Here is a 16,019-nt window from a genome sequence, read left to right on the forward strand (position 1 = left end):
ACAGCATGAAGAGAAAGTGTATCTGTGGTGTGTGTGTAGGGGGTAATTAGTAGGGAGGTGTGTGACATGTGTAAGAGACAATGAGAATGAGTGAGAATAGCAGAGAATGAGAAGAGGGAGAGAGACAGAGAGAGAGAGAGAGAGAGAGAGAGAGACAGGGAGGAGGAGGAATGGTGTTTGTCGTGCATGTGCTGCTCTCTGTATTAGGAAGAATGATACCTGTCTAATCAATCAATGCTCCGCCGTTCACAGATGGAACAGCAACACATGATTGACTCACCTAGCGTCAGCCGACAAACACACACACACACACACATACTCTCACACACACACACACACATACTCTCACACACACACATACTCTCTCACACACACACACGGCTTAATTCAGCTCATTGTCCTGCGTGTTAATCCTCGTCCGAGGAAAGGCCGTGCTCACTCGTTCTGACAGAAGCGTAAAATTGGGTTCAGGTAGCGCAGCAGTTCGGCAGCTCTACTCTCGCTCTCAGCCGTCTCCTCGCTCTCAGCCGTCTCCTCTCGCTCCTTTCTCCTTACACTCCTCTTTCACTCACCCTTTCTCAGATTCCTTTTTTTTTCCTGCAAAATCAGTAAATATCCAAAAAGAAGTGAAGTATTTTTTTGTTGCACATGACCTCAAGTCTTACGTCTTTTAGAGCATGTTTGATCTGATTTAATACTTCAAACCTACTCTCTTGTTTCCTTTCCCATCTGTGTGTGTGTGTGTGTGTGTGTGTAATGAAAGGTCTTGAAATGAATTTACGAACTGCGTGACCTTTCACTAAATCCTTATAAGCTGTGTCTGTCGCACGAGTGTGTTTTACACACACACACACACACACACACACGATAGTTTACCTGACAGAAAGTGAGACATTAACACGCCGGTTATCTGATCCAACAATTTCCATCATGCTCTTAAAATCACTTTTTATTGTCTTGCTCTAATTCTTCTCGTGTCGTCACTTGAAGGTGTTTTTGTGCGTCTGTTTGTGTGTGTGTGCGCTCTGTGCCTGTTTGTGCATGTCTAATCATGCATGCTTTCCATGTTTAGGATTTTCTTGCTTCTGTGCTTAACTATTTTTTTTCTTTCAGCTTAGTATGTTTAACACATGCTCCTGTGTGAACGGATTTGCTTAATGCTTAATTCAATGTCGCACCTCTTTTCTTGGGAAAAAAAGGAAAGAAAAGAAAACGATTGGCTTTTGATGTCATTTTTTCCATATGTATATAAATATATACAGCAAAGGAAATATTTAAAATCTTGCTATAGAAAAAAAATGGAAATGCCGCTCAATTCTTTTATTGGTGTTAAACAGTAGTGGAAAGGTGAAGCAGCCGTGTGGAAGTTGCCAAGAGCATCGATTCTCCTGCTCACTCGACCGAAACTAACGGCAACACATTACACATGTTTGTGTGAGTCTGTGTTGCTTTTTTTTTTCTTTCGCCCCAATACGCCCTGCCCAATCTCATCCTATCCCAATAGACCGTTCTGTTTAGCTCACACAAAAAAATTCTTGCCCTGTCCTGATCATTTACACTATTACAGAAAAAATCAGCGTAGTTATCGTTGAGATTTAACGTTTGTAAGTACGTCATGAAAAGGAAGTGTGTTATGTTGAGTGTTAGTTGAGTGATTAGTTTCATTCCTCAGAGTGTAGCGTGAGGTGAGGGCCACGGCTCCTAATGACATTGAACATGTTTGCTGAGTCGTGACAGAGAGAAGGAGAATTAGGGAGATTCCTCGCTTTATTCCAGCGCGAGCGAAGCCCTCGTTCCCTCCGTAGCTCCGTATTCCTCTACATTCATCTCCTACCTTTTGTTTATCCACAGCTACACACTCAGGTGCTTCCTTTTTTTTTTGTCCTTCCTCAGTTTACAGTGACAGGACAGAGGATGGTTGCGGGAGGCATCCTGCGTCCGTTCGTTTTGCATGTGGCTTCGCACAAAGCCCAATTAATTTGTATAAGTTTGCCTAAAGATTTCACTGTACTTGCATAAAGGCAGGATCTGTCACCATTAAATTTGACTAAGTCTGCCACAGATCGGCTTTTGACATTGATTGGCCTCCACTAGTCCGCCTTGTTGGATGATCTGCGGTTGGATTTTTTTGAATGAGGTTTCTAGTGGATTTATAAAAAATAAACAAATCGGACCGATGGAAAAAAAAAGAATTAGATTGCGGTATTTTAATAATGCCTTAGCAGTAACACCAAGATATTATGTGAGAGACTTTTGTTTCTTCTACTCACTTTTTCATTCATCCAACACACACACACACACCACACACCCACACACACACATGACGTCAAGCTTTTTCCGGTACTTTCCTTCTTTATAGCGGTTCACGGCCTCGCTTCTGAGATCAGCATGTCTGATATCCTGTAAAATCCACAGGGTTTCTCAGCCTGACGTACAAGGTGCGAGGGCACGTGCCGTTATCCCGATACTCCTTGTTCACGCCCGATTCCCATCCAGCATCAGAATTCCAACATGACAAAAGCCAGCATTAAAAACGTCACCGAGGTTTTCAATTAATGCCAGGCGTTAACAAAAGATCCCTGCTATCAACCAGGGGGAAAAAAGGTTTGGTCGTTAAAATTCGTTAAAGCACCGTGTTAAAAAAAAAAAAGAAAAGAAAGAGGGAAAAGAGAGATAGAAAGGTTTTATGTGTCTGTATTAAGGTTACGTCAGTGTCTGTCTTTTTTTGTGAGAACTCCTCATTGGTATCTCTCTGACCCTCGTCTTTTTCATTCCTTCTCTTGCTTCTTTCTTTTTGTTTTGTAGAATGAATGTATCAAAGGCCCAAGTTAATAGCGAGGATAAGTACGCCAAATGCGGTGCATGGAGAATGCAACAGCATTACAACGTCGATACGCATGCGCTCTATAACCAAAGGTAAGGAAGGAAAAAATCTAATCATCAAAAGCCAAAAGCCAAACAAATGTTTGATTGCATACATCATGACTTTATCATTTTATTTTGCAGTTATTTGGTATATTGTGTTGCTCCTCTATGTGTGTGTATGTGTGTGTGTATGTGTGTGCGTGTGTGTGTGCATGTGTGTGTGTGCGTGTGTGTGTGCGTGCGTGTGTGCGTGTGTGTGTGTGTGTGTGTGTGTGTGGGATGGCAAGATAGTGTTGGTTCTAAGCTACTGTGTTGACCGACCTGAGAGAGAGAGACTGAGACTTACCATCTGTCTCACCTGCTGCATGTAGGTGTCCATCTGCTTTAGTCCAGTGCAGAGAGAGAGAGAGAGAGAGAGAGAGAGAGAGAGAGTGAGAGTGAGAGAGACTGTGAGAGAAAGAAAGAGAGGGAGAGGGGAGAGAAAGAGAGATACAGACAAAGGGGGAGAGAACAAATTAAGAGAGGCCACTCTGGTCATTCCACACATCACAATCCATCCTTCACACACACACACACACACACACACACACACACACACACTAGGCCAAACTCTAACCCTTTTTTTTCTGTACGCAAAAAAACAAAAACACATTTGTTTATGCCGACTAGCCAAATGTCCCCAACAAGGTCAAAATGAACATTTGTTCCTATCTTCATGGGTAAATGCACCTAGGCACACACACACACACACACAAACACACACACGCACACACACACACGCACACACACACGCACACACACGGTCAACTGAACTGGTGGTGAACTGCTGGTACAGGTCAGGAAGTGTAAGACATGCATGCAAATGTAAGCAAATGAAGAGTTAGTTGGACACAGGGATGGATAGATAGATAGATAGATAGATAGATAGATAGATAGATAGATAGATAGATAGATAGATAGATAGATAGATAGATAGATAGATAGATAGATAGATAGACAGACAGACAGACAGACAGACAGATAGATAGATAGATAGACAGTCAGAAAGACAGACAGATAGATAGATAGATAGATAGATAGATAGATAGATAGATAGATAGATAGATAGATAGATAGATAGATAGATAGATAGATAGATAGCAGGGAGGGAGAGGAAGATGAGTTTATGGGGTTGGCAGTGCTTTGCTCAGGAATGTGTTAAATGCTTGAAGGATCAGGATTAGCATATAAATTTAGATGTATGAAGATCATTGCGTCGATCACGAGTCACTGACTTTTATCTTGACTTAGTGGAGGCTGATTTGCGTATAAAATACAGCCAGATGTGACCAGTTAAAGCCTCTCCAGTGTCTCTCCATCCCTCTGTCATCCCTCCATCACCCACCCACCTCTCTCTCTCTCTCTATCTATCTATCTATCTATCTATCTTTCTCTCTCTCTCACACACACACACACACACACTCTCTCTCTCTCTCTCTCTCTCTCTCTCTCTCTCTCACACACACACACTCTCTCTCTCTCTCTCTCTCTCTCACACACACACACACACACACACACACTCTCTCTCTCTCTCTCTCCCCCTCCCTGTATAATTTGAGGTCACACACATTACATTACATATGTAATCACTGCTTTGGTCATAAACCAAAGATCAGGGATTAGTGTGTGTGTGTAAGACATTCTCGTTACTTAACACTAAACAAAGTCAGCAGAACCGTCTACTGTGTTATGAAATACAACACTTGCTTATTTCTAAACTCAGTGATATTCTCTCAGAATTAAGGAAGCCAGTCAGGGAGCGGACGTCCGGCCAGGATAGTACACAATACACATGCTGTATTTTTATTTTTTTGTTAAAAAGCCTCATGGATTTTTTTGGGGAACGGAATATAAGATTTCGTGCTGTTTGAGTGTCACGTTAAAGCTGTGTAGCCACCGAGTCATGGGTTTTTTTCTCCCTCTAATCCTGTCTGTGTGTGTATCCTGCTTCTTCAGCTACTATGGGATCTATATGTACACACACACACACACACACAGCTGGCAGGAAGTGTTAGTGATTTAAGCAGGGGGTGAGTGTGCTTTCACTGAAGGCCTCAAATGTATTACGGCAATTGGATTGCGCAGGGGGTTAGTCTGGGTCAAACCAATTAGACTCTACTCGGACGCACATTACTGCATAGAGCAAAGCATTCTGGGAGTCCGAGTTTGCCGTTAACTTTGCAAGAAGGTGTTTTTTGTCATATTTTCTCTCTCCAGCATGTCGATGCATCAATGTATTTGACTCATATCCTATACTTTGTCGTGACCGGTAACTGATCCGATTTCGTTTTCTTTTTTTCAATCACACAGTGAGAACACGATTCATTTGCCAAGGGAACGGCTTGTTACTGTAAATTTAGCAGCTTGTGTAATAAAGTCGATTGCCGTATAAACCAGATGGTGGAGCTGAGCAGCTTTTGGATGTAGCTCCGGCGTGAGATGTGAGATTATTAGACGTTGATGTTGATCGTGAAATGCAGAGCTCGGATATCGCAGTCGGATAGAGTAGTCGGATATTCAGATATAAGACGAGGTGGGGAAGAAAGAGAGCAACTGAGGTGGTCACTTCATGGTGTGTGAATATGTGAGTACAGAGAGAGAGAGAGATAGGGAGAGAGGGAGAATGAAGAAGAGAGAGGGAAAGAGAGAGAGGAAGAGAGAGAGAGAGATGGAGCTTCACGGTGGGGCCCGAGCGAGGGAAAAAGAGAGAGGGAGAGAGAGAGAAAGAGAGAGACCGAGGGAGAGCGAGGGAGAGAGAGAGTGAGGGAAAAAGAGTAAGGGAGAGAGAGAGAGAGAGAGAGAAAGAGGAAGAGAGAGAGAGATGGAGCTTCACGGTGGGGCCCGAGGCTCCATGAGCAGGAAGAACGGGTATTAGAGAAGTAAACCCGATTACGGGCAGAATGTGAATTAGATTTGGTAACAGATGGCGGTTGGTGTTGAAAATTTAAAGGTGCTTTAGGGGAGTGGTGGAGTGGTGGAGTGGTGGCGGAAGGGGGCAGCTCAGTGCATCTTCACCCCAGGGGGGGGGGAGGGGGGGGTGATAGACGGCTATAACTCACAACAATCCCGTCTTGACAGCCAATTTCAAGATTCTGATCTGGTTAAAGACATGGCTTTCCTCGCTTCACTCACCGAAAAACAACCACTGCTTCTTTTCTCCCTCTCTCTCTCTCTCTCTCTCTCTCTCTCTCTCACTCTTTCCCTTTCGTCATATTTCAGTGAATAAAATCCTCTTCAAACATCTGTTTAATAAATTGTGTTTTTAATCCACCTTTTTTTTCTTCCTCTTCTTCCCCGAGTATTATATTTATGTGGCGTTTCATTTCATCAACACCACGGCTCATCCTGCCTTATCTGTCTGTCCCCGTGTTGAGGTGGAACGGATGAAGTGTTCTTCTTCTTCTTTTTTTTTAATACCTAAAGAAGAAATTTTATACATATTCCTAAATTGTATTTACAGATTCTCAGAGCTGTGTTTAGAGAAGTGTAATATGAGAGCTGCTTAATATGAGGAGAGAGAGAGAGAGAGAGAGAGAGAGAGTGTATCTTCAGTGTGTGACCCGTATCTAATGAGCTTGTACAGGAGAATGTCCTAAATCATCATGGTTTTTATCCAAGAAGTTGCACACACACCCACACACACACAGATAGACATACATACACACCACTTGTGTGTGAAGATTTAAATATACGCACATATAAGCTAGCATTTTTTTTTTTTAGTACAAAGTTGTGCGTCTAAAGGCATTTAATCCACTCTCAGGCTCAGGCATGTCTCCCTTTTCCAGGTTTTGTCACTATAGCATTGATCGTATGTAATAAGAGGTGGAATAAGAGGTGTTGTTTTGCAGCTCGTCATTGACAATGAAGTGAATTACTCCTTTACCCAGTCCTGTAATGTTATAACAATTGATCTCCTCACACCGCTGACAAAAACAGCACAGGGCTTTTTCATGTGTGTGTGTGTGTGTGTGTGTGTTTCAAATGATAAAAGAACTGTAATCAGATGCTCTGTTCTAAACTTCTTTTTACATGACACTAGCATATGTACGTATTGAGGAGAACGTTGCATATTTTCATAACTATATTCTATAAATAATTGCAATTTGAGATTGAGAGAACGTTAAGAGAACAAACCCCAAAAAACGGTTCTATTTCTGTTCTACTTCAAAATTAACTTCCGGGAACCAAAAACTAACGTTTCCAGAACATTCTAAGAACCAAATATTTGTTAGCTGGGTTCTAATTGTTGCAATTTTCCATGATACCAAAGAAAGAAAAATAAAGGACCCTGCTGCATACTGTGAGTCCTGACAGTTTCTCTGAGTTTTTCTGTCTGTAATCAGACAACCTTGATTTTGATGGAGGGAGAAAGAAGAAAAAGGAGAGAGAGAGAGAGAGAGAGAGGGAGAGAGAGAGAGGGAGAGGGAGAGAGAGATGCTGCACCTTAATGCAATGATTGCACGTTTGGGCTCTGCAGTTGTCAAAGCACTGAATCAGTCAAACAATCTAATGACACTTGTCCTTGCCAAGTGGCTTGTGTTTTCCAAAATTGTTTTCCTGTTGATTTCCGATGCCTCGTCTCACAGAGAGAGAGAGAGAGAGAGAGAGAGAGAGAGAGAGCTACAGGGAGCAGAAGAAAAACAATCATCTCTTTGGTCCCAGATTCCCTCAGAGATTTAACCTTTAAGAAAAAAGCTAGTAAATATTTGATTATAGCAGGTAGCTTGTTCTCTAAGACAGGACGGACTGTGTGAACTATTAGTGAAACGTGATAGCTCCGAATTATTTGTACTCATGTTAGTATTATAACACAGCAAGGGCTTCCAGTCAATTGAGCCACAGACACTTTAAAAAAAAAATGAAAACATCCGAATTTAACTTCATTTTTTAAAGCAGGATAAGAATAAACCCTGAACAATACCAAGCAGCTTTCATCCATTTTTAGAAAATCTTGTCTTCCTGCGCTCCTTTTTCTTTTTTTTCTTTTTTTTTTATAATGCCCTCGTACTTGACGATGATTATCTCCATTCATAGGCTTAAATGAAATTGTAGTGCTTTTCCCCGTAAAAACTTCTTTTGTTAATGGCACACTGCGGAATTGAAGCCGGCGCCAGGCGTCGCTGAAAAACAGATAAAATCATTACCTCTCAAATAGTCTCTTCTCTGGCAGAAAAGGGCTTTCTTTTCTTCTAAAATATGAGCTTTAGAATTCCATTTCTCTTAGAGCTAATGTGAATTTTACTGCCTCTAATTTTAGATTCGAGTGCCGCCTAGAATAAAAATCCGTCATGTGACAATTGAATTTATAGAGAGTTGTTGAATATTGCCAGGTCAGATTAATAGAGTCATAGAATTTCAAAGAGAAGGAAGAGAGAGAAAGAGAGAGAGAGAGAGAGAGAGAGAGAGAGACAGAAGCACAAAGAGGGAAAAAAAAAACTTTTGGGGCTAAGTTTAAGACCCGTCTCCTGCAGAGAGACTTAAAGCAGTTGCGATGCTTCCTGCTTTTCTTTTTGTTCTTTTCCTCTTGGGCTGAACGCTGTCTTTTATCCAGCACTTTTCCCCTCTGCCACCCAAACCAGTTCGGCCCTGCTGCCATAACCAGCACAGGACACAGTGTTGACAGTGTAAATTGGTGTGTTTTTGCACTCTTATGTTAAACTCCAGAAAATGCTTCTACAAGATGTATCTTTTCAAATAAAATAAAAAGCATAGTAAATATATAAATAAATAATGACATTTGAGGTAAAGAGAACGAGCAGAACGTTAGGGGAACGTTAAGAGAACGTTAGGAGAACATTCTGCAAACCTAAAAACCACTGTTCTGTTTCTGTAACCTGGCTAAACTTACAAATTTAAAATGTTCTGGGAAGCAAAGAATTGGTGACTGGATGCATGCTTCTAATTTTCAAAATACAGCTATAGTGCAAAAGTTTTTATACACATGGAAGAGAAATGAATCCTGCTGATACTGTGAGTCCTGACATTTTCTCTGATTTTGATGTAGGAAGAAAACAGGAAAAAAAAAAACGAGTAAAAACATATATGTGGCATTTAGGAATTTTCTGGAATAATCCCTGCAGTAACAAATTATTCTACATTTTGTTTACTGTATTAATGATTTTTGACCGAAATGAGGTGATGGATTTATTATATTGATTGATCATAAGGCGTGTCACACAAAGCGCAAGCATGAACCATCCAGGCCAAAAGATCAGATTTACCCAGAGAACAGGAAATTGAGAAATAATCCTCGTAATGTGAAGGTAACCTAAGAGGAGCCTTTTTCCTAATCGACCGCCCGGTGCTGTGCCGCTCTGCGCTGCGCTGCGCTCCACCTGACCAGCTGAGCTTTGAGTCAGCAGCTTTTGCGAGCAGAGATGTTACATCAGGAAGCTTTAATGGCACACAGTGTCGCTATCCCGAACTATATCGGCTCTAGTTTGTCCTTTTCGGCTGCTGTGTCCTATTACATACACGGTACCTCTTGTTCAGTGGCCAGGTCTATTCATTTACCTAACTTATTTCCATTCATTTGCATTAAGACTCAGAAAAACACATTGAGGGTCAAATGAGACGAGCAACAAATGAGACATGTTTGGTTTGTTCGTTTTATTTATTTATTTCAATTTGATCTTACATTTTGAGCGGAAATTTTTGATGTTTTACTTTTTTTTTTTTTTAGAATTTTAGAATTTTAGAATTTTTGAGCCTGTACAGTTTTAACTCTTCTTCTTTTCCTTAGTGTTTAATAACTGCTCAAATTACATTATTATGGTTACTCCTTCCTTCCTTCTCTGTCTTTCTCTCTTTCACTCTCACTCTCTGCCTATCAGTCTCTCACTCTCCTGCGACTTTATAGACCTGAGAAGAATCCATCTTTTACAAGCCGACTGGCTTTTTAAAACCCTCATTTAGAAGTGGGCTTCCTTAATTAAAAAGACCTTTGTGTGGTCCTGCAGGCCTGCCTGGTTTATTTGTCCTCCTTCGTCTCCTGTGTTAAAACTCGTTCCTCCGCCTTATCCACGTAAACTTTCTCCTTTTCTCTCTCTCTCTCTCTCTCTCTCTCTCTCTCTCTCTCTCTCTCTCTATGTGTGTGTGTGTGTGACACCTTTGTGCTGTAGTGTCTGCTCAAAGCACTTTAGACAGAAAATAGACAGAACTATTACTATTATTATGGTTGTATTTGATGGGTGTAATATTGTGTGTGTGTGTGTGTGTGTGTGTGTGGGTTGCCATTCCTTGTTAATGCAGTTTGTGGTTAATCTTGGACCACAGTTAAATTGTCCATCTGAGTTTTCCTGTTCCCCAGTCAGCCGTACGCTGTGTGTGTGTGTGTGTGTGTTGTGTGCACTTTGGATAGTTGTCAGAGGGGGATTGCTAATCCACTTTTCCAAGCCTTATAGCCGACTTTAAGACAGAACAGATATATCTATTAATTACAGCATTCATTAAGAAAGCTGTCTCCTAGGACCGGATGCGTCTGGGTGCGAGGGGGAGGGAGACAGACGGAACCTCAGCTAAATGGCTTTGGCAGTATTGAGCGGTGGTAATATGGAGGGGCTTTCTCTTTTGTTAGCTTTCAAGGGTCTTTTCTTTTATGTATATGTGTGCAGGGTATGTGTGTGTGCGTGTGTGTGTGAGAGAGAGAGAGAGAGAGAGAGACAGAGAGAGAGAAATATACCACTAATTGCATGTTTATTCCTCAGTGTGTGTGTTAGTGTGAGTGTGAGAGAGAGAGGTGACACTCATCAGGTGTTTGTTACACTGTGTGTGTGTGTGTGTGTGTGTGTGTGTGTGTGCGTGAGAGAGTTAGAGAGCGAGACAGAGACAGAGAGAGGTGTGACACTCAATGCATGTTTGCTCCTCAGTCTGTGTGTTTGTGGTGTGTGTGTGCATGTACGTGTGTGTGTGTGTGTGTGTGTGTGTGTGTGTGTGTGTGGGAGAGACTTGCCGTTAGTGAGGATGATGAAGCTGCAGTTGCCCTCCACACTGATCACATTCATGTAGAACAAGTTGATATTGACTGGGGGATGAGTGATGGAGGCCGGCTCCAGGCAGCATCGCTCTCCAGCTCCACATTGCTGCACGCTTTTTTTCTGCAGAGCCAGAGAATCTGTCATGCTGCATTTTGATCAACTCCAGCCTCTTTATTGAATATCAGGATCCCTTGCTTTTCTCACATTAGTGTGATAAAAATGTACTGTGTGTGAAATGTTTACAAACTTGAACATGAATAGCAATTCGTTTACTTATTTTTTAGATTTTTTTTTCCTAATTCTATTTCCAGTTTTAAAACCAGAATATGGTAATATGTGGAATCATTTCACAACCACAGACCTCTTTTGTATTTATAGTTAATCGTGTGGCCTGTTAACATTGTGTGTGTGTGTGTACTTTCACTGGCATGTAGATAAACTATCAGTCTAAAACCTCTCTCTCTCTCTCTCTCTCTCTCTCTCATTTGTATGCTTCCTTATGGAGAATTCATTAACACCCTGAAGAAAAAAAATTAAGTTTGGTTTCTGTAAACACATGAACAGAGAGACAAGAACTATGTTAGCAGGTTTGTTTGAACAACTTGTTTCAGACCCTTGAGCAATTGAGTCTCTTGACTATATCCTGCGACTCACTGCTTAGTTGGAAGACACAACAGAAATGTTTTACTTCCCTTCTAGTTTCACCTACATGTATTTCATTTTGTCTTAAGCAGGCTGCTTTGCAGAATGTCCAGCAAGGACCACCACATTGAGTCCAACTGCCCTTCATATATCAAGACGGAACCCTCTAGCCCAGCATCGCTGACCGACAGCGTCAACCACCACAGCCCCGGCGGCTCATCGGACGCCAGTGGCAGCTACAGTTCCGCCATGAACGGCCACCAGAACGGCTTAGACTCGCCAACACTGTACGGCCCGGGAGGCACGCTGGGCCCCAACGGCACCAATGCTAAGCGCTACGAAGATTGCTCCAGCACCATCGGTGAAGATTCGCAGATCAAGTGTGAATACATGCTCAACTCCATGCCCAAGCGCCTGTGCCTGGTGTGCGGTGACATTGCATCAGGTTACCACTATGGTGTGGCCTCATGTGAAGCCTGCAAGGCCTTCTTCAAGAGAACCATTCAAGGTTGGTTTACACCCTCCTTCTGCCTTTGTCTCTTTTTTCGTGAATCTTGGTCTTGGCCTAAATTAATTGTAGGCCAAGGTTGCTTAGGGAAGTGGGGATAGGAAATTAGGAAAGTGCTCACCGTGATTAAGTTACATTAGTTACATTAGGTGAAAGTGAGGGGAGACGTTTTCATGGTACAGTGCGGTATTATAAGAGCAGTTCAGGTTTGTATAAAAGTCTCCCTAAAATGCTAAATGTTTCATCACACACATCTTTCATTTATAAGCAGATCTGGTTCTATATAGTGCATTTCATGTATCTTAGCACCACAAGTGTAGATCCTTCAGACCAGTAAACATAAGTGGATGAACACCACGTGGGTCAGATATTGTGCTTGGCCCGAGTATGAGCCAGACCCTCTGATGCTGGGAATTTGACATATTGGTATGTTTCATCCCATTAGCCAATGAAACTCTCAGTAATTTCCAGACCCACTTCATCCAGCTGGGTGTTTATTGACTTCCAGGCTGGCTGGTTTTAGAGAGGGGGTAGAGTGTGTGTGTGTGTGTGGGTTGGGGGCTGGAAGGGAGGGGGTGCTAGGAAAAGCAAAAGAGCTCTAGGAGCTGAGACTAGGTTGGAGGTTGATGGGAGGGATGGACTGATGGCATGGCCACTGTGACCACTCAGAGCCTCTGGCAGCTGGTGTAAAGGTGGCACCTCTCCAATGCCATCTGACAACCTGTATCTATCACTTCCCAATTGAGCCACTCAAGGCTGAGAGAGAGAGAGAGAGAGAGAGAGAGAGAGAAAGAAAGAAAGAAAGCTCAGGAAGACTTCTGTCTCACTTCCATCTTCCATGGGAGACACGATGGCATATGGTCACTCTAGGGCCACACTTTTGGACACCGATGAACTCGATTGGAGTTTTTTGTCTTAGCTTGATGAGTGATGGGAATGTGGTCAGGACAGTATGATAACACAGCTGAAACCCCTCCACCCAGCTTGAGTGATCGACAGTGGACATTGTTCTAATCGACTGCCACTAGCAAATCACGTTGCTGTGTTTTAGCACCTCTTGGCTCACACACTTGTCACAGCATTGATGTCCAGGACACAGCTCATTTCCTGTACTCCACATTTAATCCATTTGTCTTAAAATAACTGACATTATTTATTCCGGCCACATGAAATGTAAACACACGCCTCCCGTGTGTCCCTCACACCCACACACGTACATTCACACACACACATATGTACACATGATGGGCCAAATCTGAAGATCCTAATGGGACCTGGTGATTACCTGACTAATGAGTATTGGACCTTAGTCTAATGGACATGCATACTTTAAATACTGTTTCCTGTTGAATTAGCTGTCTTGAGTGTTCAGTCCTCTTGCCTGCTAATGTGCTTTTTAATGAGGAAACATCAGTTCACAGAAGAGAAGTCAATACAAATCAGTGTTTACAAAGTCTGATTAACTCTGAAATATTTCATCAGTGAGAGGGTCCCAGGTGGGACACATGTTAATTATGTGTGTGTGTGTGTGTGTTGGGTGGAGACTGTTACACTGATAATGTAATATTCCTACAGTATGTACTATAATACATCATATGTTATGTTACAAAGGCTTTTAAAATAAAATCACAATTTTAAGTGCTATTTCTCATTTTGTAAACATCATTGAGTAAGCATCTTGAGTTAGCTAATTTTTTTCCAGATGTACAGTACATTAAACATTGCAAATTGACGAATATGGATTTTAGCTGCCAATGAAGCTTCTCTCAACGTCTAATCCTTTCTATCTCTCCCTATCACACACTCTTTAATGAGGGATTTTGAAAGCTTTGGCCTTTGGCAACTGATTGGGGCTTTGGAAAGGTTTTTGTGTAGCATGAATAATAATGTTATAGAATGTTAAGATTTTCCTATCAGTACTGATCTACACATCATTTTCATCAGGATCCTTATCAGTCAGTTCTATTTGAAGACCTGGATTAGCTGGATGATGAATGTTAGCTGTTCCAGTAATTGTGTCCTCATGTTCTCTTCTTTGTTCTCTTCTCTTTCTTTATTTCTGCTCCTAGGCAATATCGAGTACAGCTGTCCTGCCACCAACGAGTGTGAGATCACCAAGCGCAGACGGAAGTCCTGCCAAGCTTGCCGCTTTATGAAGTGTCTCACCGTCGGAATGATGCGGGAAGGTGAGAAAAAAAAAAACAGGGAGAAAGAAAGTGTAAAAAAAAAACAGAATAGTAGAAAGGAAGCCAACTATTATAGAGCTCAGAGGAAAGAAAACTGTTCTTGTAAACGGGAAAGAAAAGAGGAAAAAAAAAGTGGAACAGGTCTAGGAGTCAAGGTTGAAAGTGAAGCACCTCGAAGCATCATGCCCTCCAGGCCCACCTTGTCAGCCAGACGGCAGCTTTGGCCTTGGCCCCCCTTCGGCCCACTAACAAGCATGCTTCTTATTTAGAGAGCCGGCCTCCGAGGCATGTTCTTTAGAGCTCTACTGAGCAGACAAGCAGTTATTTGGAGCTGGCTGCTCTCCTGTGGAAACAGCGGCTGGGGCTTTCTCCGAAAAACACACACTCTGACATTGGGAGGTCTATCACCTATGTGCTAAAAAACTCTGGGCTGTTACCTCGCGCTGCACACTCCATATATCAGTGTAAAAAGAAAAGCAGAGAAATTGCACTGTGCTGCACCAGGCTCTTGTTTTCCTCCTTGTTTTGTACAATGTGCTCCGAATGGACTGCCGTCATATGTGGGCTGAGGGGAGACGAGAAAAAGCGTGAGTGGAAGGTTATGCTTGTGTCACTCACAACACAGGACCTCTTCAGGTGTGTGAAGGTGCTGACGGGCCTCATAGTCTCATTGTGGGGCCACAGGCATGCAGAAGAGTGTGTGTGTGTGTGTGTGTGTGTGTGTGAACATCCACTCTGTGTAAGTCATGATCAGGTGGACTGCAACTTATGCAAAGAGACACAGACACACATACAGGGCCTGCAGCAAGCTTGCCTCACATAGACCTTAGCAGTCAGCTCACATTATAGTAAAACAACACAGTCGGAGAGTAACAGCAGGCACACACACACACAAATACACACACACCCCACAGGTACATTCTGGAGGATGTGGGCATCTGTGTGCACATGTGTGCATTCCTCCACACATTTGTCTCTGTACACATCATTTGAATGGTGGTTGGAAATGCATGCTCCTTTGTCAATGTTGTATGTGTGAAATGTTTCTCTTTCACATCCCTTATACACATGCTCACCCTAAACAAATCTCATTCAGCACTACTGTTGCCCTGCGCAGGCCGATTTGCCTATGCGACTGGTGCTGGTGACAGGTAGGTAATTGATACGTAGGGGCCCGTTTTCAGAAGGCTCTGAAGGATGTAGCTGCATGTTTGATATGGCACCTTCCCCCATGAGCACACAGACAAATAGCAGCCTTTTGTTCTCGCTCCTAGCCTCCTATACACACATATATCAAAATGGCACGCGATGGCACGGCCATTTGTTGTAAAGTGCTTGAATTTAATACTGAGGTCTCTCCTTACATATGAATAAGGGTCATTTGTGGAATTGATTCATCAGTTTAGGAGAAAAAATGTTTTCACAAGAAAACTACACAAAAGCCAGGAATATTTCTGTTCCCTTCGTAGACTTGGCGGTAAACCATGCCATGTTTGCTTTGAGGGTAGTACAGTGTTGTCATCTCAGGCGCATGAAGGGTTTGTCAGAAGTCACTAATTATGGGTGGCTACCTGTGGTGAGTCGACGTGTCAGTGGTTGTAGAGAGGAAGGAATATGTGGAGAGCTTGCCGGAGGGGAAGATGAGTCTGAAATTAGCCCTGTCACCCCAGGGAAAGATATAGGGGGTGATGGGGGGAGGATCAGTGATCCAGATCAAACAGGATCCCTGACAGAGTTGTGACGAAATCCCTACTCTTACCAGATCAAATCTTGCGCCGGTCACCCAGCCCGAGCTAGCAA

General features: G+C 42.6%; 1 protein-coding gene across 15 annotated transcripts in view; it reads left to right on the forward strand.

Annotated features, from left to right (window-relative positions):
* esrrga (estrogen-related receptor gamma a) overlaps positions 1-16,019 on the forward strand; it is a 122,721-nt gene that overhangs the window by 66,693 nt on the left and 40,009 nt on the right. For 7 of the 15 annotated variants that reach the window (XM_058399992.1, XM_058399981.1, XM_058399983.1 and 4 more), the window contains exons 2-4: positions 2,806-2,916; positions 11,615-12,033; positions 14,103-14,219. In XM_058399992.1, coding sequence (XP_058255975.1) covers positions 2,807-2,916; positions 11,615-12,033; positions 14,103-14,219 — 646 coding nt within the window. In that variant the 5' untranslated portion in view covers position 2,806. The remainder of the gene's footprint in view (positions 1-2,805; positions 2,917-11,614; positions 12,034-14,102; positions 14,220-16,019) is intronic. The other 8 variants (XM_058399995.1, XM_058399982.1, XM_058399993.1 and 5 more) reach the window with 3 other exon arrangements.

Source organism: Hemibagrus wyckioides, linkage group LG09 (genome assembly GCF_019097595.1).
Source record: "Hemibagrus wyckioides isolate EC202008001 linkage group LG09, SWU_Hwy_1.0, whole genome shotgun sequence".
Taxonomy (NCBI): Eukaryota; Metazoa; Chordata; class Actinopteri; order Siluriformes; family Bagridae; genus Hemibagrus; species Hemibagrus wyckioides.